General features: G+C 48.1%; 7 protein-coding genes across 7 annotated transcripts; 5 read left to right on the forward strand and 2 right to left on the reverse strand.

Moving 5' to 3' along the window:
- Positions 1-1,841: 1,841 nt before the first annotated feature.
- BJ212DRAFT_456393 (uncharacterized protein) lies at positions 1,842-5,368 on the forward strand. Its single transcript, XM_041343252.1, has 4 exons — positions 1,842-2,010; positions 2,060-2,249; positions 2,307-4,279; positions 4,329-5,368. The coding sequence occupies exons 1-4, from the start codon at positions 1,953-1,955 to the stop codon at positions 5,021-5,023; spliced, it is 2,916 nt and encodes a 971-aa protein (XP_041190687.1). The 5' UTR covers positions 1,842-1,952; the 3' UTR covers positions 5,024-5,368.
- Positions 5,369-5,904: 536 nt separating this feature from the next.
- BJ212DRAFT_1301519 (uncharacterized protein) lies at positions 5,905-7,743 on the reverse strand (the record flags this gene model as incomplete). The annotated part of the gene is made up of 5 exons (XM_041333138.1): positions 5,905-6,038; positions 6,089-6,275; positions 6,331-6,419; positions 6,482-6,964; positions 6,999-7,743. The coding sequence occupies 5 exons, from the start codon at positions 7,741-7,743 to the stop codon at positions 5,905-5,907; spliced, it is 1,638 nt and encodes a 545-aa protein (XP_041190688.1).
- Positions 7,744-8,268: 525 nt separating this feature from the next.
- On the reverse strand, positions 8,269-9,881 carry BJ212DRAFT_1464938 (uncharacterized protein). The gene is made up of 3 exons (XM_041338959.1): positions 9,382-9,881; positions 8,883-9,333; positions 8,269-8,828 (listed from the first exon to the last, which is right to left on the reverse strand). The coding sequence occupies exons 1-3, from the start codon at positions 9,798-9,800 to the stop codon at positions 8,625-8,627; spliced, it is 1,074 nt and encodes a 357-aa protein (XP_041190689.1). The 5' UTR covers positions 9,801-9,881; the 3' UTR covers positions 8,269-8,624.
- Positions 9,882-10,071: 190 nt separating this feature from the next.
- On the forward strand, positions 10,072-11,797 carry BJ212DRAFT_1448149 (HAD-like domain-containing protein; the record flags this gene model as incomplete). The annotated part of the gene is made up of 12 exons (XM_041338503.1): positions 10,072-10,153; positions 10,231-10,283; positions 10,348-10,433; positions 10,486-10,504; positions 10,557-10,625; positions 10,679-10,800; positions 10,860-10,913; positions 10,963-11,011; positions 11,064-11,312; positions 11,372-11,468; positions 11,527-11,553; positions 11,625-11,797. The coding sequence occupies 12 exons, from the start codon at positions 10,072-10,074 to the stop codon at positions 11,795-11,797; spliced, it is 1,080 nt and encodes a 359-aa protein (XP_041190690.1).
- A 1,337-nt stretch (positions 11,798-13,134) lies between these two features.
- BJ212DRAFT_1301522 (uncharacterized protein) lies at positions 13,135-14,348 on the forward strand (the record flags this gene model as incomplete). Its single annotated transcript, XM_041333139.1, has 7 exons — positions 13,135-13,249; positions 13,497-13,510; positions 13,609-13,665; positions 13,723-13,833; positions 13,936-13,953; positions 14,019-14,172; positions 14,299-14,348. The coding sequence occupies 7 exons, from the start codon at positions 13,135-13,137 to the stop codon at positions 14,346-14,348; spliced, it is 519 nt and encodes a 172-aa protein (XP_041190691.1).
- Positions 14,349-14,810: 462 nt separating this feature from the next.
- Positions 14,811-17,026, forward strand: BJ212DRAFT_1483157 (uncharacterized protein; the record flags this gene model as incomplete). The annotated part of the gene is made up of 10 exons (XM_041340569.1): positions 14,811-14,850; positions 14,902-15,507; positions 15,560-15,843; positions 15,894-16,098; positions 16,148-16,268; positions 16,320-16,405; positions 16,455-16,504; positions 16,557-16,660; positions 16,718-16,845; positions 16,902-17,026. 10 exons carry the CDS (start codon positions 14,811-14,813, stop codon positions 17,024-17,026), a joined length of 1,749 nt encoding a protein of 582 aa, XP_041190692.1.
- A 1,647-nt stretch (positions 17,027-18,673) lies between these two features.
- Positions 18,674-19,270, forward strand: BJ212DRAFT_1276643 (uncharacterized protein; the record flags this gene model as incomplete). The annotated part of the gene is made up of 1 exon (XM_041331295.1): positions 18,674-19,270. A coding segment is annotated over one exon (597 nt), but the record flags the coding sequence as incomplete, so codon positions are not given.
- Between the last annotated feature and the right edge of the window lie 5,298 nt (positions 19,271-24,568).

Here is a 24,568-nt window from a genome sequence, read left to right on the forward strand (position 1 = left end):
GATCGGTGGTAATACTTGCTCATTTCTACAGGAATAGGGACTTAATTCAGGTCTACAACTTGATGCTGTGAGTCAGACAGATGCAGTATGTATGACACAACTGAGCGCGCCGTACACCAGGTCAATATAGGATGGAAAGTTGCGCTCGTCAAAAAAAGACTTGCCCATAAATATCTTCTTGAGACACAGTAACGAGCATCTGCCTGTCATCTCAGAAATCCTCGAGATGACCACCTCGATTCTTAACCGGGCGATAACGACAGGAGACATGGCGACCCGACAAAACACCGTCCCTTCCATGCTTGGTATCAACTGCTGATTCAACAACATCGTTCTCTAAGAGTTTGCAATTCTAGGGAAGCCAATGATGCATACGGGGTGCTTGACGAGGGGCATCTGGAGGCTGGGGACAGGGCGCTTGATGCACCCGATATGCTCCAGGTGGGAAGTGGAAAGTCTGACGTGAATACGCATTTTGGTCTATACAGACCGTGGTATCACGGTGCTTGTGTTCGTTCCGAGTCTCGCAGACGCAACCCTGTTCTTGGGTGCACTGGAAGCATGCGACAAACGTGTTGTGTGCACAATTGTTGTTCTGCCGTCATCGGCATCGGCGACGCCCGTTGCATCTCCTGCTGACCTTGTTGTTGATCAGGAGAGCTATGCTTATTCGGGTTACTTTGTGGAAGCGAACCAGACAAAAGTACTTGTGATACAGCCGGACGGAGTGACTAGTGGGATCATTGGTGCAGAAGGCGCGAAGAAATATCTCGAAAATCTCTTTGGAGATATAGAGACTTGTTGCGTCATGAAAAGTTTTACATTGACGACTCATGTATACCTCAAATGCATATCATATGTAATCCATGCTACGTAGCCGCCCATTCGTAACTGCAACAGGCGTTTTTAACTCATTTTGGCAAAAACGCTTTCGGGCCCCGAAGAGTGAGCTAAGAGAAGTGGGTTGCGCACGCATCTAGTGAACCTCCGATGCACAGGTGGACAGCCTCAGGAAAAGCTCTACGGTTCGGGCACTAGTGCCAGTTTCGCAAGTTGCCCGTGGAGGTGGTGCGGAGGCACGAGTTTGTAGGATGGATACCGGCATCTGGGTGAACACAAATGCGGACCGCCATTCATGTAGGGGTCACGAAAATGTGGTAGTGAATTCAACACGTTCGGTTGCTGTCTCGTGTCCCGAGAAGGCGGTCTATAACGCCTTGCGGTACTCGTTTCGGTGGCATGTTCTGGAGGCGAGATCGAGCAGCAGATCAAGAAACGCCAGAGCAAACCATATAGCTAAGCAACGGAGAATGAACTTGAAGCACAGAAACAAGCGGCAACGTGCGCGCCGCGCGGCTGTCTCGAAAAGCCACCCTTCCGCTTGGCACCTCTTAATTAACAGTGTCAAATTCGTTACTGACTGAAGTACAAAGAGTTTCCAAACTCACATTCACACCGTAATTAAGGTAGCGTAGATTTAGACGTCGAAGATAGTTCTGACAGGCTGGGAGTTTTCTCTATTGTTGTCAATGTCAATTTTCCTGTAGCTGGATGGCCCTGCAAGTGTCATCGTAGTGTGGGTTTCCGTACCTCCAAATACCAAGCGTGTTCGGTGAGCTTAGCCTGTGGTCGATACAACCATCGTTGGTGATGTGGTAAAAGAGCAGTGAACATTTGAAACGTCGATCAAGTCCCAAATTTCCATGGATGGACATTAGGTTTGATGAAAACCGACATATCTGATGTGATATTGGATTGTGGCAGATGCTGTGCATTGGAGGCCAGCTTGGCTGAGTGTTATAGATGCTTTGTAAGCTGGGTAATTGAAGATACCGGACCTTGCCTTTGTAAAGGATCATCACCAGCGACACCGCACCTGTGTATTGTAGTACAGCCATTTCATCCTATGGTACTTTTATCTCCAAATCGTGTAATCGCCTAGGCACCTTGTCATGCTGGCCCCTTCCAGAAACCACAGAGCAGAAGCAAAGTTCAATGTCGCTACCGAATGTATGTCTTCAGTCACTTTTATTTTATGACTTTTCTGACCATATAATAGTCCCACATCTAGGACTTCATTCAGCTGCTGTATCAGGCGACATCGGACTAGTTCAGTTTGCTCTCAATCATGGCCAACCCGTAAACTCTGTTTTAGACGGCGTTTTACCTTTACATGCTGCTTGTGCAGGTGGTAATGATCTCGTAGTCAATCTTCTCATCAAATACGGAGCAGACGTCAATGCACCAAGGTCAGTCTTCGTCATAATCCATAATTCCGATCACATATTCATGAAAAATTTCCACAGACTTCCCCGCAGGTACTCTGATCGCAGCCGTGACTCTGCCGCTCCTATAGTTGGTACTTCTGGTGCAACCCCACTTCACTTCGCTGCTGCAAACGGTCACGCAAGCATCGTTCGCACCCTTCTTATCCATGGCGCCCATCCTAATCGTCCAGATAAGCACGGTATCACCCCTGAGATTATTGCCCGTCAGAATGGTTGGATTGAGTGCGCTGATATCCTCGCAAGCGAAATACTTGCACGTGCACGCGGTGACAATACACCTGATAGCGATAGTCATTCCTCCAGGGAACGTCCCCATCCCTGTATCGAGCACGTCGAGTCTTCCCTCAGGAAGAAGCTCCACTTCAAACGCTCTATCGACCATGCTCTCACCGCACTCAAGTCCGCAAGCGCCACCCCTGATATCGATCAAAAACCACCCTTTGTGCGCTCAGGCTCCTCTGAACAAGACGTCTTACAACCTCAAGATTCGCCTTCGTCTGATCGCCGCCCATCTCTCCCTCATATCTACGACGAACAACCCCAGCGCCTCCCACTCCCAAAAGCCTCACGTCGCCCGAGATCGGCAGGCACAGGCGCCGAGGCTACCTCTCCCCGCAAACTAAACTCAAAGCTGTCACTCCTTAGCCTGTTCAAGAAATCAAATGTAGACGCCTCTTCGTCAAGCGTTACCTCCGTCTCAGAGCCCCCGATCAATTCCCCCTCTTCATTGCCCGTTCCTGTACCTGGGACAGCATCTCCCGCATCACCTGCGGCAATATTATCTTCCCCACGCCTCTTCCCCACACCACTCTCATCATCTCCGCACGAGATATCCACACATGACCTCTACCGCCGCAGGCTAGAAACTAATTCCGCACGCGCTTCCCCTGACCCCAGTCCATGGCATCGTTCCACCAGTTCCTCGTCCACACCTGGTGAAGAAATACCGCCTGAGCCAACAGCCCCTGTGAGACAGGGCATACTGCGCATGCACACCCGCTCAACTTCAGGCCACGGCTCCCAGCAACCCTCCTCGTCCCGTATCATCCGCTTTGACAACTCCTCCTCCAGCTCCTCCTCTCTCACCGCGCGCGCGCGCAGCCCACCTTCACGCGGGAGCGTTCCACATGACAGCCGCCTGCGTACGCTCAGCATGGGCTCCTCAGCAGGTGCCCCGGACATCGATCGTATACCAGACACGATCGAAGAGTCTCCACGAATCCCCCAATCCCCTCCTCCCATCCTCGTCAACGCCATCGACCTCGACGACCTCGAAGACGAAGATGAAGAATACGGCGTACCTATTGTCCACTCCGCATCCACGCCAAATATCATGCTCACCCCCGACCGCGCAGTAACAGTACCCGCTCGGTTCCCATTCAGCATCAACGTGCCACCTCCTCCTGACGATAGTATTTTGTCTTCTGAAAGTCGCCTGCGTGGAGACTCCGTGAGCAGTTCAGGCACGACAGGTACTGCGAGCACATTCACACAATCTAGCGCAAGCGACTCGCCATGGCCTCCAACGCCCCACCTCTCTGGTGCCAGTCCCCTAATCGTGTCCCGTTCCATGGACACGGACACTGACATAAACATGGGCATGGACGCACTCCCCATATCCCCACGCGTTCATAGAACGCCTTCAGGTCTTAACATCTCCTCGATATCTTCACGAGCAGAGGTAGAAGCGCTCGTTCAGCGGGCGCAGCAGTCTGTGCTTGATATGGCTGTTGATTTGGAAGAGAATACGAGGAGGGATCAAGGGACTGGACGGACGCCTTTGAGCTTGAGGTTGGCAATGTTTGGAGAGAGTTTGGCTATTGAGAGGAGGATGAAAGAAGAAGAGGATGCTGTTGGAAAGGAGGTGCTGGTTGTTGATGTGGGGACGACACCTGTCGGGAATGGTTTGGGTGTAGGTGAGAGGTCTTTGTTATCGAGCAGTAGACCTCAGGCTGTGGAGTTGAGTTTTTCGAGGAGTAGCAGTAGGAGTGGTTCGTTATCTTTCCTTATATGCTTTTCACGTATTGACGCATGATATAGGCGCATCTAGCGAGGACACGTCGCTGCAACACGGTACGCGGATAGCACCGAACGAAATCAGACGGACGGCTTCTGTTGATTTCAGGCGGACGATGTCAGATTCACCCTTTGACGGCATGTCGCGAACTTCAGACAACACCCGACGTAGACGCAGTCCTCTCATCGCATCGCGACACCTACCCCTCCCGCACCACGACGCGAACCAGCATCCACATCCCTTGCCGCTCCCCAGCCCACGCACGCAGAAATCATTTGAGACATTTACGTGCACCCCTGACTCGTATGATCCAGATGAAGATACAGAACTGACGGGTTTGGGTATGGGCTTGGGTGTACCGCTCTCGCGCATCTCGACAGCTCCTACACATGCTGGACACATATCCACGACGCGGAACGCACCAACAACACACGTCATATCAACAACGCGTAACTTATCACCATCTACACGTAGCATCTCATCGACAGCTGCACGTAACATCCCAACGACAGCACGCAGCGCATCGCCAGCAGCACGGACCACAGGATCACGTGACATATCATCAACGCCAGCAACACGAAGCGTTAATAAATTATCTCGAATGGGATTCTCGACGTTGGAGGGGTGGCAGCCAACACCGATAACCACGAGTCCGCCGCCTACAAAGCAGAGATTTGGGGGGATACGAACAATTGTTAGGGGGTTTCAAGGGAAGTAGGTGTATCCTTGATGCCTATATCTCGCGGTAAACTTGGACTCGGATGTCTCTATGCATATGCCTGGCAGGCTTCCGTTTCATGACCAGAGCTTATTTATTAGACGCTGTGTTGTGTGTTTTCTGCGTGTTTTGGTTTTCTTGCATTTTTGCCTTGTATTCTCCATCATTGCCGTCGTCGTCGTTGTCGTGTTTATTGCTGTTGTTGTAGTATGGTGCTTGCGATAACTTACTTGTGTTACATTGACATTGTAACATATGCACTTTTTGATACCTGTTTGTAATTTTATTGGGTATGACTCGTTCCAAATTGCCGGTAGTTGCGCTTTCGGAATGTATAGTTTGGGGACGCGAGTCAGCTTCAGTCCAAGGTTTGGTGTCCGATTTTAAATGCGTTCAAGTTGGAATCACAGCGACACAGCAGCCTGCGGAGATTCGTCGATCGTGTGCTGCTTTTCTTTTCTAGCAAAAGCCCCACACAGTATGGGCCACTGCACGATCGTGGTATCTCGTCCATAGATCGTACGAACAACAGGTAGGTATTGGTTGGTTTTCGAGAAGGCCTCGTTTCACCTCTGTCTTGGAGCGGCGAGCCCTAGGTATATTGAGTTTTATTTTATTTTTTAATTTTGAGATATCGGTTGTGCTTGGAGTTGTAGCAACAAAAGGCGTAGCAAGAGAGGTCTAAATGTTATCTAAAAGTGACAATGTGAGGAGAGTATATGATATCCAGAGACGTTGAAGATCTCAATCAATTCCTACATCCCAGTCCTGTTAATAAATACATTATCCGAGTCAATCAGTCCAAAGTATACTCGCAACACGCAGACGGGGTGGAAATCACAAAGTGCCTCTTTCAACCGCATGGTTGGCCGTGCGCACCGTCAGCGCATGGCCAGACCAGCTATAGTATGGAATTCCGTGAAGGCTTCTCGCGAGACAGATGCGGGGGACTCGACGCCAGAACCACCGTAGACACAGTCCATCTTCACATCTGGCAGCGGATGATCGCTCGTCCCTATTTGAAACCGTTAATCCATAATCCTCGTGACCATAAAAGAACCCTACCAGAATGACAGTACGGGATTCCATCCTCCTTGTGGCCCCACCACATTATAGGCGACCACTCGTCCACAAGATTGGCGAGTGTCTGGAGGTGTCCATATGTGGCTGGCTGGGGACCGCGCGGTCGGCGCAGTGCAACGACGGTGAAGAAACAGGCAAATATAGCCAGCGCTATACATAAGTTCCAGATCTGCAAGAGTGTGTAAGGATCTTGCAGCAGCTTGATATGGACAATAAGTGCGAACCTGGGTAGTGAACATGTGTACCATCAATGTTCCCAAATTCCCGTTATTGGCGTAGCCATATACCAAGAACGAAAGCCCAAACATCCAGTCTGTTATCATTGATGATGGTGTTCAATAACACAAATCAAACAAATGGACGTGAATGACTTACGCAGGAGAGGTTTTACGATGAAAAGTATAAGACTGAGTGGATTGGTGAAAGCCCCCTTCAATGGATTTGTTGCCGTTCTAAGTCCTTTCCTTCCGGTAGCGCATCTCCACTGTCTTTCATCTCGAATAATGTTCACGATGAGCTCTGAGCAATGCAGTCCAAGTGTCAGCGGTCCTTGGATAACTGCCATATTGACGAAGACCAGAATCCACCATTGAATACTGACACCCGGAATGGTATACGAGATGTTATTGGACTGCATGCCACTGGCGGGAGCGAAAAGTTGCTGATTGGGGGTGAATGACCATCTTTGAATGTTCAACGCATAGGACATGAACTTATCACCGCCATACTCGCCCCAGATGCACATGACGAGCGCGGCCCATCCAGCGCATGCTACAACGAGCCCCCAGAGAGAAATGACAACTTTCCGGATGCTGGGGTGCGCATGCCACGCGGAGGGTTGCGAATCCGATGGCTTCGCTGGACCCCCGGCACGTTCAAATCAGACACACACGCATGCACCGGAAGGGGGCTGGAACCAGTTGCGTATGAAGGACCATAGCGGCAGTCAAGTCGAAAGGTGAGGAGCTCCATGTCAATATTTTGACAGCCCACAACCCTGACAATGCGACCACCACCTGCAGAAGGAGTGCGACGCCCAAAAACAGGAGAGGTACCCCCGCAAAGACCTCAAATCCTATTGACCCTGATGGTACATCAACCGTATCGTAAAATGTGGCGGATGAGGCCGAGCTGTAAGATATAATGAGGAGAAAGGCCATGATACCATTAAGCAGGGTGCCGTTGGGGTTCCTCCATCCACCAACTGCAGTCAGAAGACGCAAATTGGTGTTGAAACGAAGCCGAGACTGTGAGGCTAGCGCAGAACGCAATGAGATGCCATGTACGAAGCTTGTGGACTCGGTGCATAACGTAACGGTGAAGTTTAGCATTAGGTCTGGCGGCAATATGTAAATATCAATGGAGGCCACCCCTGAGACTCCGTAATTGTGGATGATGACAGCGCCCGCAACTATGTAAGCGCAGGCAATGATACTCGAGCATGCCAGTCCAACAAGGGCATATCTGCGACTTGTCAGACTGCGGTCGTAGAAATCGGTTCCAGTCCCAGCAGTGGACTGCGGGTAAGACATTATCGAGTCAAAGTCATCCTGGCGATTCAGAAGCGTATCATAGGGAAGGAGGCTGGATGGATGCCAATCCTCCTTTGTCAGATTGGAAGAAACACTCACAGGCATGAGAGAGATGGTTACTCGACTTCGAGGCCAGCTCACGAGTACGAAATAAATAATCACATCAACAAAACAACGCAAAACATGTATGATCAGGTGAGAACTTGCAAAAGGATGCTCAATTCTAAAATAGTGGGGAGGACATCTCAATCTCAGAATATCCGGGACCGCTTGCCTCACGGTCACAATATACCACGTGACCTACAGCCACGATGCCACTCCACAAACTGGTATAAACACCAGTCAGGGGTATCGTGTATGGCGGCGCCCTTGAATGCGAGCCTCTTTGGTAGGATCCCGCTTCTTACCAACTCGAGTGCGCGCCATACTTACTGCGTGCCCATGTACGCGTCATCGTTGTCGTACGAGTCATTGTCGTCGAAAATTTTTATTACTGTCGTAGTATGGTGCTTGCGATAACTACTTGCGTTTCATTGACATTGTAACATATGCATTTTGATAGTAATTTTATTGGTTATTATTTTATGTGCGTGATGAATTGATAATTTTGGATGGTAGTGGTTCTATTTTGTGACTAGGAGGGAAAACTGTAGTGTCTAAGCCTAGCTGAAATTGCTGCAGGTGATCGTTGCAATTATTTCCAGTCCAGGGATGTTTACAATACTACCATGCACACGGAGCGGTTGAGCCCGCGGAAACAATGCGTAGTCGTCTCTCGATTGTTGAAGTTCTCGTGCTCGTAGCCGCTTGAAACGAATATTTTCATAGGGGGTGAAGTATCGTTGTTGTCCAGCCTTGCACCGACATTTGAATTGGACTGACAAGACCCACCCAGACGTTCCAACGAGATTTCGCGTGCGAGTCAGTTAGCAATTATCGCATAAATAGACCCGATCTCTCGAACTCCAAAATTATAGAATGACATCTCATTCATAAACGTCCCAAGGTAACGGCTCGTTATACACCATCTCCGCATCATCAGGACACCACTCCAACAGCCCCGCCAACTCCGGTGCCGATGTATGATAGGAATGAAACCGTAAAAACGGGTTCCGCGCCCGTCGCTTGGCAAGTAGAAAATCATGGCAGCCATACAAGTCGAGCTTATACGGCGCGTATCCATTCTTAACCTAAATTCCAGTTGAACACAGTATAAAACCGCTGAGAAAGACGAGAATGCTTACTTCGCCGATACGAGCAGACTCCTCATTGGCGGAAGGTTCGAGTCCGATATATTCGAAATGATGAGCGGGGAATCGAAGGGCTGTGCGGTGAAGCTCTTCGAAACGACGGCGCTTCATTTCGTAGCCAACGATGGTGACCTGCATGGGGTACCGGCCTGTTATTTCATGAAAACGAGCCAGCGAGAATAAAAAGTTTTGGTATGAATCAAGAGCGTAGGTCTCTGTTGTCGCACGAAGGAAATGGGTCTCATGGGGAGTTCGTTCTGAGTCCGGGTGAAAGAGCCCTAGACTTGTTGCTAAACGCATGTAAGATTCTGCCTCTGTCGTGGTCGACTGCAGTCTAGTTTGACCTCTGGAAGGAGGGTTAGCGAAACGAACGTATTTTCCTAAGTCGGATACCTGCCCGCTGAAAACGAGTAGAGATGAATCATCTTTGAGCGTTATTTCTACTCTGAAATTTATCAGTTTTGTGATTTTGTAATTTGGTGGGAAGACATACCCTCGTCTGATGTGTTCCACGAACGCAGAAATCCTGTAACTACCTCCCCCTCTCTGATATTCCTCTAACGTCCATCGGTCCACGTCTAACACCTGATCAGGCTGCGCACCAGTCCAAATTGCATGACCTGGAACGATGACAAGATGAGATAGGTTTTCTAGAGTTGCATTACGAGCTATGGTCGAGAGGATGCTCTGAGGTGGCGTGTAAGCTAACAGTGAAGTCGAAGAGGAGAATATGAAAGCGAGGTTGTATAAAAATGAAACGCCGAAGCATCCTGCGAGAATGACAATGCTTAGGTTTGTGAACCTTGATCGCGCACGTAGGAGATTCAGAGCCCGTTTGAGGTTAGACAAGGAGAATGTGTGAAGGTGCTGGGAGGTTCCTCGTCGGTTGGATGAGACTGGTGAGGGAAGCATTGGGCTCCGATAATATGAGACACGTCCACTGGTATTCCAGTTAGTCGTTACACGTCCATATAGTGAGTGTCAGAAGTTAGCTGGCTGTTGAAGTCACGTGAGATCCGGTAATTCAGTGTTTCGTTCGATACTTTCAGTGCTAGTACTGTTTCAGTCCTTTGATCGGTGCCACGCTTGGACAGACTTGTACTCGCGACCTGGAAATAATAGGTGCTCCACAGTTCGGCTGCTGCTTGCTCCTGCTGTCCACGACGTTTTTCAGGCTGCAGGCATGTTGATTCCTCGACACATCATTATTGGTTCAAAATATGGCAACAGGGTGACGGTCAAGCAAATCGCACGTTACTTGACTGGTGAGCTGGCAGTGGCTGTTGGCTACCACAATCGTCGATTTTAAACTCGGTATAACGGTTCACGCGTTTTCAAACAGGTCCAGGAAATATAGCCAAGCCTCGTTCGCGGCTGGCATTCGCATTTGACATCGTATGGTTTGGATATGATGTCATGAAACTGTTCAGGGACTAACTGTGTCTCATATTCTTCCCAGGATGGTGTTCTCCTTCGTGGAAAGAATCCTCTGCCTGCTGCTAAAGAAGCGCTATCCATCCTTGATGGCAACAATAAACTCGGCCTGTACTTGTGTCTTTCTTGCTGTTTATCATCCAGCTAGCTGACTCACTCAAAGCAAGATACCTTTTATTCTGGTAAATGATTGCCATGTCCTTCTGTGATGTAAGCATTCAATTGTCGCCGCAGCTCACCAACGGCGGTGGTGTAAGCGAAGAAGAACGGTGTCACAAGTTGAGCTCGCAGCTTGGCGTACAGGTGCTATATCAAAGCTGTTCTGAATCCTAAATTTTACTCACAAATTTTGACAGATTCATCCCGACCAATTTATACAGGCTCACACTGTTCTGAAGTCTATTGTGCACAGCTACGCTGACGTGCCAGTCTTGGTTCTTGGAGGCAAGGGTGATATCCTTCGGAGAGTCGCGGAAGGGTACATAACTCTCGTGGCTTGCATCTGAATGCTATTGATGGAATCTCGATTGACTGTAGATATGGCTTCCAGAAAGTTTATACTACCTTCGATATTCTCGCTTGGCATCCATCGCAAGTCATTTGCTTCCTTCATAATTTTGACTCAGCTTTATTTTCCCAGGATATGGCCTTTCCACGACCTCACACAAGAGGAAAGAGCATCTGTTAGGGTAAGATTTTCAATCGTTCAAGCGAACGGCTTACACAAACATGATGGCACAGCCTACTGACTTCTCAAAGATCCCATTTGGCGCAATCTTTGTCTTCCATGATCCTAGAAACTGGGCTCTCGATATCCAAATCATGTGCGATGTAATCCAGGGTATCATCGGGGGATCTCATGAAACTAATCATGCACGAAAACCTGTCGACCTAGTATTTTGCAATCCTGATTTGATATGGCAGTCGGATTTTGAAGCTCCTCGTATGGGCCAAGGAGCATTTAGAGTTGCATTCCAGGCTGTTTTCCAGGCGAGTTTGTTATTTACCGCTTAATCCCATCGAGAACAATCTGATGCGTGGTTTTGCAGTCATTGACAGGGTCCACCTATCCCTACATCCAATTTGGCAAACCAACCGAGGCTACGTACAATTTTGCAGAGATAATGCTCAAGCATCGCTTACAGAGTGTACCCAAACCATTACTGTTCGTATGATCTGATGCGACGTCCGCCCTTGTGGTCAGCTAATGACCGCGCAACGTGCTATACAGGTACATGGTTGGCGGTACGTATTTCGGAATTCTTGCCCTCGATGTGACCTTCATTTATATTGTCACCGCAGATAACCCCGAATCTGATATAGCAGGTGCCAACGCTGCAGGGTGGAAATCAATCCTAGTTCACACGGGCGTATATGATCCCCATCGTGGACCTCCAAGTCATCAGCCCACTCACCAAGCAGAGGATGTCGCGGAGGCAGTTCGTTGGGCGTTAGAACAAGAATTCTGCTTATAGGTTATTGATCTGGGACGTTCACATGAATTTCACATCACGGTAGACGCTGCCATCCCTGCCACTGGTCAGTGATAGAGTGCGGAAGCTGATTAATGGCCCTGAAGGTGGTATAGACACCAAGCCGGTGTGACGGGGAGCCTTCTGCAGGGCCAGTGAGTGGGGCAATGGTCTCATACATGACTTAGACTAGGCATGTTTTAGGATTGGTCTAAATTATGTCCCATGATCTGGTGTACTAACTTACATCTTGCGGATTGACAATCGGAAATCTTAATTGGCTTCCGGGACAAAGTTAAATCTCACAATTCCACGGGGTTAGCGGGCTCCGACTGGTAATAGAGTGCATCAACTCGGTTGTGCGGTCAGTATCTCTTCGGACACGTGATTAATGGACAAGCTTCACTATGACAAGACCCGGGTTTCGCAGTGGACAGGTAACTGCCACAAGGAGATTGATGGTTGATCATAAAGAAAACTTCATGGAAGGTTCTTGCGGGGGGCATACAACCAGTGCCGTGTGCACTACTAGGGCTGCTGGCGCAATTCTAGACCAATATATTTGTTTTCAATTCCATTCACACCGCTTCGACATTATTTTTGAAATTCCCAAGCCTCTTTGACATGGCGGCGGTGATGTCAACATACCAACTTGAAGCTCCATGCCATGCGTTAACATTTATGATTCAATTATGATGAATTTATCTGAGTAGGTTACATATCGGTGTTTCCGAGGCCATAAACTACTTCGCGTCGCGGCTGGCAAAATGATTAACTTGACAGTGCTGGACCTTACTTGAGCTAAGTAGGTACTATTACACGAGGAGTTCAACGCACCCAGCCGAAACCGGTTTTCAAACCATTCATACCGTCCAACATATGCATGTGTCCAACATAACAAAGTACCTACTAAGCAAAAAGAACGAGAAATAGAATAAGTCAGACAAACTTTAAACCAACTTGACCCTGACTACTAACTGATGTGATTTCAACATTTCCCCGCCTTCGGTTTTGCCGGTTATAACCGGCAAAACTAAGTTAGTTCTGTCATACTAATAGAAGTAAGTTTGTATACTACGGAAGTTGCCGGTAGGTTAGGAACATGCAAACACGTGACGAATTTTAGGTTACTTTGACAAGCAAAGGTTCCCTCTGCGTATGCTGGGCCTCTCCTACCCCGCTCCGACAATCGCAACATAATGAGCCACAAAAAGATCTATTACTGCTGACACCGAAAATAAGGACTAGAAGAGGCTAGAAGATAAAAATTAAGAAGACGTCGGATATTCGCAGCCAGCCAGTGAACACTGCCATCCATCAAAATCTGTGTTAGATCCAGAATGGTGGTTATACCACAGAATGGGCCCCTCATATTCTCCAACCTTATTTGCTTACGACTCGGAAGCCGTGGCGGCGGATCATTAGATCGTGGGGTGCTCTGTCACGACTGGTGGGGTTAGTGTGTATGTGCCAAAATCCCTGAATGTGTCGGCTGATATTTTTGGAATTGCTAGTGCAGCGACGGTTGAAAGTTCCAAGATCAAAGCTTAAACGTTGAGTAATAGTTTTCTTTTTTCATTCTATGGACAACAATACCAAAAATTTCAGCCTGCATTTAGCTGCGAACATCCCTCGAAAGTCTCCTTGAAAATCTCCCCTTCAAACTCGCTAATTGATTGTTGAACTTGCGAATTTTTTACAGGCGCCTTGGCCAAAGTACGTACCTGTGGTGAAGTCAGGCAGCTGTTTTGGGCGGACGTATTAAAGGTGTTATTGTGAATGGGGGGCGATGAAGCCCGATGACTTGATGATAGAGGCGGAAGACTCCGGCATTGACCCCAACACCCAGCGGAAAATTTTCATACTTGGTGGTATGCCCGACGTTGACTTGGCTTCATTATACCTTCACGACATCCTCACAATTACAGGCGAAAACGAATGGCAGCCGACTAACGTCGGTTGATTTCGTGGTTAACGGCTTGAGTTGTATTAAAATACCTCAAACCTTTTTTAAGAAATTGGGAGCTGAAGACGAGCAGGTGGGTAGCAGGCATGGATCAGTTTTGCACTGTCAAATGCATAGTATCAGCGGCGATAAGTCTCGTTTTCTATAGTCATTTACGGAAATTTTATGTTCGTAGCTCATCAGTTTTACGTTGGTACGGTGAGGGCCGATTCTTATTGGAGATGAGTCCTCACAAAGTCCTCAGGTTCAAAATTACAGTTCTCGTGGGACAAACGCCACAATCATGATAAACTAAGTTTGAGTATGACACTCGACGTTGCACTCGATCAATTAATCAAGTCTGGAACCATCCTGTTTACAGCTAATATTCTAGGCCAACCCTCGGTATTCCTCGGTGCAGCCAACCGTCTTAGTGTGTAGCACTGACCCCACCATTATAATCGTCAGTCTGCCAGAGACAAGTCTAGGCGGATCGTCATATTGTCCGTCTCTGCTAGTGCGCCGTGTGGTAAATACTCATGATCGCGCTCTCCCGCAGTTATTGTTGTTAGCCAGCAATACCGCGCTGCGCCGGTTTTGCCACCCTAATGCCCCCAAACTCGGAGGGTTTTGTGGAAAACTAGACGCATCCAGCAGCAGGGTGGCTTGTGACGAGGGTCGACTTGGACAGATTCGTACCCAGGAACCACAGCCCGGTATCGTATGGTCATCACTTATTTCGCTGTTACCATCATTCGCAGCCTCGTCCGCTCGACCCTGTTTTGATTTACTGATTCTTTGGCCCTTGAGTTTCGCTTGCTTAGATCCGTCGGTCACAACCTCGATTTTCAGCTTCTACTTGTCTTCTAACAGGACGCATCATAAGAATTACGACTTGTCTCTCTAGGAGGATGATCCGGCTCTCGCACCCCCGCTTCTCGCACAAATCCACATATCCAGCTGCAATACGTTGAGAGAAGGTGAGCTTCACACAATAAAACCTATAAAAGAACTCGTCAGTAGAGACGATGGTCCCCATAATCAACCTTTCAAGTTGATCATTCAGGAGATATGTCTCGCGTAGAAACCTTCTCTGCTCCATTATCTGCAGGTAAGTTTGCCTTTCAAAATTAAACCAAGTCCGCTTATTGTTGGATACCAGAGGCAATCTCTTCCGCGTGGCTTTCTGCATTGGTTTGTGACTTATCCACCCCCGGTTTTATTCTCAAGCGCTCGTTTACGAACGATAGCTACTGGCGAGATCTCTTGGCATTCACTCCTGATTTTCGCACCTTACACGCACTTCCAAAAATTCAGCAATTTTTCTCAGTTCCCGTTGCTGTTGCGCGGCCAAGTCAGTTCCGACTCTTGCCAGGTGTTCGTCATCGGCGTGTTGGTCCTACAAGACTGTTCATCCAAGGAATTATACAATTTCATACGGTCATAGCGCAGTGCACTGGAGTCTTCACTCTGACTCAAAGTGAGGATTCCTCATGGAAGGCTTGGTCCTTTGTGACTATGATGGATCAGTTGTCCGGCGTGGTCGATCGTTTTGGTGTACATACGCCTCTCTGTCGTCCCGCTGAGTGGAATACTATAATGGATTATACAGCGGTCGTCGTGGGCGCAGGTCAGTGCGGCTTATCCGTGGCCGCCCGTTTGGAGAATCTTGGCATCTCTACACTTGTCTTGGAGAGATCTGACGCAATTGGCGATAGTTGGCGTTCTCGATACGAGTCTCTGGAGACGAATACTCCCAGAACGTATAGTACGTGCAGCTGAAGAACTGCCAACCTCGTACTGTGCTGATGTACCAGCAGATCACCTTCCCTTCGTCACATTCCCAGAGGGATGCGGAAAATATATCCCCTGCAGAGACGTTGCCGACTATCTTGAAAATTACCAAAGGACTCTTGGTCTTCATGTGTTGACCTCGGCGCACATTTCTGCTGCTTCATATGACGCTTCATCAGGTACCTGGACATTGTCTGTATCTATTTCTGGGAAAGCCTCTATTACCGTGACAGCCCGGCACCTGATTGGCGCCACAGGCATTGGTACAATGGGAGGTGCACTCCCGTTTACGCCTTCGATTCCAGGAAAAGTACGCAAGTACGACTCGATTCTTTGTCGACGCTGACTCTCTGCGTGTAGAATTCCTTTCTCGGTTCTATTATCCATTCAAGCAAATACAGGTCCTCTTCCTGTGTGGGCGCGCAGAAAGTCGTTGTCGTGGGCGGAGGATGCTCTGCTCACGATATTGCTCAGGACATGGCGAATCACGGGTCTCGAACAATGCTTGTCCAGCGTTCCCCGACCGCCGTTGTGAGCCGCCAGACGATCGACCGTATGCTTACCGGTAACCTCAGTGTACTTACTGCGCAGACTTCCATTGATTTGACTCGTAGGATATGTCGGGCAGGATGTTCCTCCGACAGAGGTCGCAGACTGCTTCTATGTCGCCCTCCCCTTGTCAACTCTTCGAAATTCCCAGTACGACACCATGGAGATACATGCCCATATCGACCAGTTAGTTGGCAAGATCTGAAACAATTTCTTCATCTTACCCTTTTCCCTTAGGGACCTCAGGGAGAATTTGTCCCGGAATGGTTATCTCCTTCCCGGTCCTGAGGACAATTTCTTGCACCGTCTCTCCGTTCGACGAGGTGTGTTTGTTTATTCTGTATGGTTCCATTCTTCTCACCGACACCCCAGGTGGCTATTACATCGACCGGGGTTGTGCAGAGCTCATCACGTCTGGCAAGGTATTATCACTTTCACTGAGTTTCCCCACGCACGCTGCTTACTAGCTACCAGATCACTGTCAAGTCCGGGCATGAGATTTCCCACTTCTCCCCTACCGGGATGGTGTTCGACGATGGTTCGCGAGTGATGGCCGACCTTGTCATCTTTGCAACAGGGTATATCTTTCAAACATCTATCCGTGTGATTGCGCACTTCTGACGCATTATTTACAGGTACTCAAAAACTACGATTAAACAAGTCGCCGAGGGCCTTTTTGGGCCCCAGGTCGCGGATGCCGTCCATGACCTTGGAGGATGGGATAGTGAATGTGAGCTCGCAGGTATTTGGAGGCCGACTGGACGTCAGTATTCCGTTGATTTGATTGCGCGACTCGGGAATGCTAACGTTCTGCTCCAGATGATGGACTCTGGTTTGCAGAGGGCGATCTTTTTTCAGCACGGTTCTACTCTCAGTTCCTTGCGTTACAGATCATGGCGAGGGAGATGGGATTGGTTGATCCGGACCAGAGAACTTACATCTAATGCTGATGTCTACGATCAGCTTCTCAGTTACCCTAGATATTATGTACACGAGATGTCCTTAGCTTCTGCCGACAACCTGCCAATAACATTATTTATATGCAACATGCTTCCAAAAAACGAAGTACAGGTCATACCTGGAAGCATTACAACAACCAACTATACCGTGGAAAGTACTTTTGACTGCCAGCGCCTTCTTTCTATTTGGGTTGCCTAGTCAAGCACAGGCTCAGGGACGCGTAGACCACAATCACGAGTGACTTTGAGCTGGTCCATTCTTAGATCCCTAGGCTGAATGAGATCAATGTCAATATGGCGAGGACATCTCAATCACAGGATATCTTGTGTTCTACGTAAGCGCGAGGAACGAGTGCGTGCGTAGTCTACCCGAAAAACAAGTTTTGAGACACCGCTTTCTTGCTTCGTACTACGACTCACAAGAAATTCGATTAATCGACGACTAGTACCGCATCACCGAAATTCTCTTATTTTGCCACTCTATTTCGTAGCGAGGCACGAGTGAAGGATTAGAGTAAGGTCTTCGGGAGAGCGGAAGACGCCGGTAGCGTCTCTTGTTTCCGCTCCTCCATCTAGTAGCTCGCAGTATCTAATCCTAGCGAGTTTTCTTTTCTATTTTCTTCCCGTTAAATCTTCCGTCTTTCTCATCATATCTTAAGAGCTCTCATAAAAATTCATTTAAACCTGAACACTCTCACTTACACGACATGGCTAGAATCGCAACAAACCCGGCACTTGACATTCAACTGGACTTTGCCTCCCCCACCTTCGAACTCCTCAGAAATCGAATCATCGGCCAAGAGGTGTGCGAAAGGGAAATCCCGTACAAAGAGCCCAAAATTAGTCATCATGTAAACCTTAAATATACAGCCACATGAACTTACCAGACGCGTGATCTGAGTTACCAGATAGCGGCGTCAAAAGTTAATGAAATCGTTTGCTGAATACTGAGAAGGGGGTGGTTTATACTACTTTAGAACATATCTAGATAGTCGGATCAATGAAAAAAGCGTGTTGAAGGGCGCTGCTCACTGAATGCAGTATTTTGGATGTCATGAGTGATATCATGTGACCAAAATCAATGAATATATGCGCGTCGTTCGTGTCTTGATATGTGTTATTGACGCGTCTCATAATCTCATTCATGGATTCACAACATTGGCATACTTTTAATTCATTATTCCGTCCATTTCAATGTCTCCACCATCAACTTCTTCTGATCCATTGATCGAGAACTTCACGCAGCTTCTCATTTGTTTCACACTCGGTCTGAACTTGACACTTTGAAATTGTTTTCACGTAGTCTGTTATCTGTTTGACTCGCTATGGACCTACGTACTTCTTATGCTTTGCATGTCCTCATTTCTATTTCACGCTGCTGGTTCCATATGTTCTACAATCAATGTCATTGAATTTTGTGTCTTAGAAGTATTCGAAGTTACATTAGTAAGCTACTATATATGGTTAAATTAAGGTGACCATAACGTTGTCACGGTAGGAGGGGGTATGTGTCAACTTACACCAGCTCGATGTCCAGAATTGCACTTTCCCACACCTCTTGTCATCGGCAGGATGCAAATGACACACCAGGAAGTAGCTGCTGATCTGATCGCAGCATGGCAACAAGACTGAAACCTCAGGAGCATCACCTGGGTCAAACAAGAAACTGAAGATGTGTGCTTAGCAGCTGAAGCCACACAGGCAGAGCATGAGCATCTGGAGCAAGAACGCCTATGCATAGAACAAGAAACCAAAGCAGAGCTATGCAAAGCTGAAAAGAAGAAACCCAGAATCAACAATTTCAAGAGTGGAATGGCTGTAGGCAACACCCTCACCCCACGCCCATCTCAGTATGCAATCCACAAGCTCAAAACCTTTGAGTATGTCGAATTGTGGTATTTCAGCCCAGATGGTTGCAAGGAAACCTCAGATGAAGCAAAGTCATCTGCAAATGACACATTTGGCTTTGCCAAAGTCGACGATTTCATCACTCTCAAACCAGTGGCTTCCTTCAAAGCATCATGCAAGGCCATCCAGGATCACAGCCTTGAATGGTGCCAGTTCGACCTGGCCAAGAATAACTTCCTCCTCTACATTAACAAACTGAATTGGCTGGAGAAACATCAGTGCACTCTGACCATGTTCTTTATGAACATTGTGGCGCACCCATCTTGTTCTGAACCCTTCGGTGAACGAGCCCTACTCTTATACACAGCTCATGTGTGTTGAGACTGGCACGATCTCCTTGTTCTAGACAATGTGTTTGACATCAGTGTATTCAATCTGCTGTTACTGAAGAACATGACTGAGGAAATCTGGAATAAAGCACGGCTTGAGAGCCTCACTGAGGTCAGTACACTTCAAACATTTTGCAAGAAGCTTTTAGTACTGACTTGTCACCCGCTCCCTCTCACGCTTATGTTAAAAAATGCGACAATTGCTGCCATCTCCTGCTTCCACTACATGCTTCCTCTCTGCTCCCGCTACATGCTACCTCTCTGCTTCTGCTACATGCTTCCTCTCTGCTTCCACTACACACTTCCTCTCTGCTTCTGCTACATGCTTCCTCTCCACTTCCACTACATGCTTCCTCTCTGCTTCTGCTTTGCTGCCATTGCTGCCTCCATTTCCACTCCCATCACCAATGGCCCTTTCCCCACTTCCCATACCTCCAGTTTCAGCTCGCCCATCAAATGCAGCAAAACCCAAACTGGGACCAACCTACCTTGCACCGCAATCAAAATCACAATGGGTTGCAGCATGCTAGATCTCATTCTCGTTCCCCACCATGCAATTCCTCCAGTCATCTTCCCCCCCATCCTTCTTCTCCGAACTGGCAGTGCACTCGGCAAGATGAAAGAAAACCTGCCCAAGACAGGCAATTTTTTCAGGTCAGTGCAGCATCCAATGGCCACTATGCTTGTGCTCTCTGCCTTGGCTGCTTTGCACACAATGTACACAAGTGCAAGAGCGAGTTCTTATGGGACAGCAAAACTCCCACTTCCTGTCGTCAAAATGCCAAGGGCTGTCTCATCAACGCCCAAGGCCTGCAGTTGTGTTACGATTGGCAGTGCCCCAACAGTTGTTCAAGCACCAGCAAAGACCACATACACGAATGTTCTGGATGCGGGAATGCAGATCATGGAGCTCAAAACTGTCCTCAAGGACAGGAGGCTTAAGGCCCTCACCCCATATAAACCTGATACTTGGCTTCACATCCTTACAAAATCTCATCTTATACTTAAATATCCACATATACCACACTCATTACAATATGGCTTCTTTGGTAGTATCCCCATCATTACAAATACATACACCCCACCTAATAACCCTTCCATCATCCAACACACTGACGCCTTTGCCACAATCCTTGCTTGAGAATTTAAGACCAGCAACTACCTGGGCTTGCTCTCCAAAGCAAACTTGGAGTCAATCATCGGCCCTTTCCAAACCTCTCCACTTTCTCTTATCCCCAAACTGGGGAAACCAGGAAAATTCTACCTCATCCAAAACCTATCACACGAAGCAAGTTCTCCTTTGCAACACATCCAATCCATTAATTCATGCATTGACTCTAACATCTACCCTTGTACATATGGTACATTTGCCACTATTTCATTATTGGTCTGGAGACTCCCTCCTGGCTCTGAAGGAGCAACACAAGATGTTGCAGAAGCTTATAGAACCATCCCCCTCCACCCTTCCCAATACCCAGGCCTTGTGGTCCACATGGGAGAAGATGAGTTCGCAATCGACACCAGTTTCTGTTTTGGGTGCTCATCAGCAGCAGGGTCATATGGTGGACTTGCTGATGCAGGCACAGACATTCTGTGCAGTGAAGGAATTGGCCCGCTTTCAAAGTGGGTTGACGACCACCTTTTCTTTTGAATTATCCTCAAGTACCTGGACAGGTACAACAAGCAGAGAATGTCTTGGGCTCAGGGCATACAGGCCTCTGGTGGACTTCGCATTAATGGCAGGAGGAAATGGTATTGAGGAACCTCATTCCCAGACGAGCAAGTGGAAGAATTTGATGAGGATTGCTCATTCCCCATCTGTGACTTCTCCCAATGAGCACCACAGTCTCCCCAAGATGCCCTATTTTCATGTTGCTTGGACAACATCAATTTCTTCTCCACACAGACTGGAATGCCATGGGAACCATCAAAAGATGTTCCTTTCAGCTCCAAGCCACCATTCACAGGTTTTGTATGGCACCTGGACTCCCACACAGTTGAACTTGTGGCCAGGAAAAAGGAGAAGTACTTGGCGGCAATCTCAACCTGGGAGGCCCAGCCATGCCACACCCTCGCTGAAGTCCAAAAACTCTATGGCAAGCTCTTGCACGCTGCACTCATTGTTCCTGCTGGAAGAGCCTACCTCACTGAGTTGGAAGCCATGCTTCCTATCTTTGGTAATCGTCCGCTTGTACCTCATTCCCCTCCCAAGGACTGTCCCACAGATCTCAGATGGTGGACTGCAACCCTCCGCAAACCTACCATCTGCAGATCCATCCCAGGGCCATGCGAAGTCGTCGATCCCAACACCTTCTCAGATGCTAGCTCAGGCATGGGAGTCGCAATTTGGATTGATGGCTGGTGGAGGGCATGGAGACTCATTCCTGGCTGGAAAAATGATGATCGTGACATTGGATGGGCTGAAGCCATCAGTTTTGAGTTTCTTGTCCTCACCATCACATACACTCCCAAACCCAAACCAATACCTTATTTCAAGGTTTACAGAGACAACCAAGGGGTTGTTGAAGGCTGGTGGAAAGGGCATAGTCGCAACTGCGTGACCAATAGCATCTTCAAACGCATCCACAGCATTGCAGAATCCGCATCATCATCAGTCCTCACCCACTATGTACCTAGTGCCCTTAACCCTGCTGATGGAGCCTCCTGTGGAAAGTACCCTCCACGCTCCTTACTTTTGCCCCCCATTCCTATCCATTCCTCTCTCAGGAACTTCCTTGTTGACTTTGATGCTCCTTTACACCCAAACAAGATCTGCAAACCCCACACCCAGATCTTGGTTCATGACCATGCCAAAGCCCATACCCAACCAGAGCTCACCAAGCATGCCTTCACTAACTGGCAACTCAAACACCAAGGGGAGCAACTCATCAAAACAGCAGAAGCATACCTATCCTGTTGACCTTACTCCAATCCCATCAGCATTACGTCCACACTGTGCAGCAAAAGATCGGCTCTGATTATGGCTACCAGCCACATCCAGGCTCCCCCCCAGCTCCCTCACATCTAGTGACATGAACAGGATCCAAGATGTCATGATCCATGCCTGGGCCAAAAGCACCTGTGAGTCATACAGCTCTGGCCTTCTTGTGTTTCACATATATTGTGACTCACATTCAATCCCTGATCAAGATCGTGCTCCTGCTGATTCCATTCTCATTGCCACTTTCATCACATTTGCGGCAGGATCATACTCAGGCAAAACAATAGCAAATTATGTCTTTGCTGTCCATGCCTGGCATATCCTACATGGTCACCAGTGGGCTCTCAATGATGAGCAGATTGACTCCCTCCTCAAAGTGGTGGACAACATAACACCTGGCTCCTCAAGGCGAAAAAAGAGGTGCCCATACACCATCGACTTCATATGTTCACTCCATGACCAGCTCAAACTCGAATCCCCACTCAATGCATCAGTATACAGCTGTTTGACAGCAGCCTTTTATTGCACAGCTAGAGTTGGAGAATTCACGGTGCCCACCCTTCTGTCCTTTGACCCTGACATTCACACCAAACTTTCAGATGTGCACATCAAGCGTGACCACAACAATCTTGAGATGAGGGTAATTCACGTTCCCTGAACAAAAACTTTGAGGAACAGTGAAGATGTCTCGTTTGCCAAGCAGAACGGACCCTCAGACCCAGAAGAAGCATTTCTCAACCATCTGGTAGTCAATGCACCCCCTCCTGGTTCCATGCTATTCACCTACCATCACAAGAAGGGTCACAGACCTCTCACTAAGCAGAAGTTCATATCCTGCTTAGCAGAAGCAGCTAGAGTGGCAGGAACAGATCCTCTCCAGGGACACAGCATCCGCATTGGTTCCACTCTCGAATATTTGCTTCAAAATGTTCCATTTGAGGTCGTCAAGATGAAGGGTCATTGGGCCAGTGACACCTTCCAGTCATACCTGTGGAAGCATGCCCAAATCATGGCACCATATATGCAAGCCATTCCTGCCATTCACAAAGAATTCATTTGAGTCTCCATGCCCAGAACTCACTGAAGTCCACTGCCCGTGAGTACCCCCTTCCTCCTACCTTGTTGGGTTTTTCTGCAGCTTCACTGCAATGTGTTATAATGGACTCCTAACCTGTCAGGGATTCACAGCTCACCTGTTTTCTCCTAGGCAGATCTTCGATTGGGGCCAGAAGTGCTGCACACTGTTCGCCCACTCACTTAGTACCCAGTCTTCACTCTTTGTAGTCTCCCCAGAACAAATATATTGACCTATGATATATCTTCTCTCCCATCCCGCACGTCAGAGCTGTCAACCCTAAGATGGATAATTTCCCGCGCTACAAGCGTATTATGATTCATAAAGTTTTTTGTTGAAGTCGGGCCTTCCCGAACGGACTTTGAAATTAAGGTTGACTAACGCAGTGTTGAGTTTCCGGTCAAGCAGCTGGAGAGCCCGACCGGTCCCAAATAAGGATTAGTACGAGTACGCAAGCATCGGCAATCAATGCTGTACCTGTGTTTGAACTTTGTCACTACAGCAAACGGTAACGAGATTTAGAATTGAGCATCCCTTGACAAGTGAGCGCCCCTAACGTTAAGCAGTTACAACGTTGAATGGTTGAACTTTGTATTAACAACATCCAGAATTACCTAAGGCGACGTGTCTCTTGCATTGGACGCTTGGTCTTGCCAGTACTTACATCAGTCCATATTGATCATCGTTCTTGCCTTTGACATGTCTGCCAAGAGCCCTCTCTTGGATGAGAACAAGCAGATGACTGCAAGACTTCCTTGATGCCATCAAACAGTCCACCTCGATGCGGTGCTCATACTGCACTGGCTTCCAGGTACTTACGATATATGTTCTACAGCTCTTGTCATACTAGGAATACTCTTCTGCACACGAGGTGCCAAGTTCCGAACAGCTTCCATTCGGCCCAATAAAATCTACCCGCTCGCAGCAGCAAGAACGAAGCTGTGATGACGGAGTTAAGTGATGCCCTTGTGGACTTTTGGGGGCAAATAGGCCAGTCAGTTGAGGAGGTTGAGAAACAATTGTTACTCATCAGTGGTGATAGCTTGACGTGCGAGAAAATCATCCAACAAAGAAATATCGCAATATCACGGAGACGAGTTTCAGGGGTTCGAAATCTTCGAGCCAGTGCTTGCCATATTTATGTTGGCTAATGCCTTACCGCTTACGTCCCCGCGAGGTCGAGTAAGGCAAGTTAAAGATGGGTCACTTTCATCTTCACCCCGCAGTTATTTATTTAATTTTGTCCAGCGATGTCCTGTATATGGGATATTGCT

Source organism: Suillus subaureus (assembly GCF_016647635.1).
Source record: "Suillus subaureus strain MN1 chromosome Unknown BJ212scaffold_26, whole genome shotgun sequence".
Lineage (NCBI taxonomy): Eukaryota > Fungi > Basidiomycota > Agaricomycetes > Boletales > Suillaceae > Suillus > Suillus subaureus.

Bases quoted from the DNA above. Each gene is read 5' to 3' on its own strand.
- BJ212DRAFT_456393 (XM_041343252.1), top strand. From the start codon at position 1,953: ATGCTGGCCCCTTCCAGAAACCACAGAGCAGAAGCAAAGTTCAATGTC. The intron at 2,011-2,059 runs GTATGTCTTCAG...ACCATATAATAG, and splicing joins GTTCAATGTCGCTACCGAAT to TCCCACATCTAGGACTTCAT. The intron at 2,250-2,306 runs GTCAGTCTTCGT...AAATTTCCACAG, and splicing joins GCAGACGTCAATGCACCAAG to ACTTCCCCGCAGGTACTCTG.
- BJ212DRAFT_1464938 (XM_041338959.1), bottom strand. From the start codon at position 9,800: ATGCTTCCCTCACCAGTCTCATCCAACCGACGAGGAACCTCCCAGCAC. The intron at 9,334-9,381 runs GTATGTCTTCCC...GATAAATTTCAG, and splicing joins GTGGAACACATCAGACGAGG to AGTAGAAATAACGCTCAAAG. The intron at 8,829-8,882 runs GTAAGCATTCTC...ACTGGAATTTAG, and splicing joins AGTCTGCTCGTATCGGCGAA to GTTAAGAATGGATACGCGCC.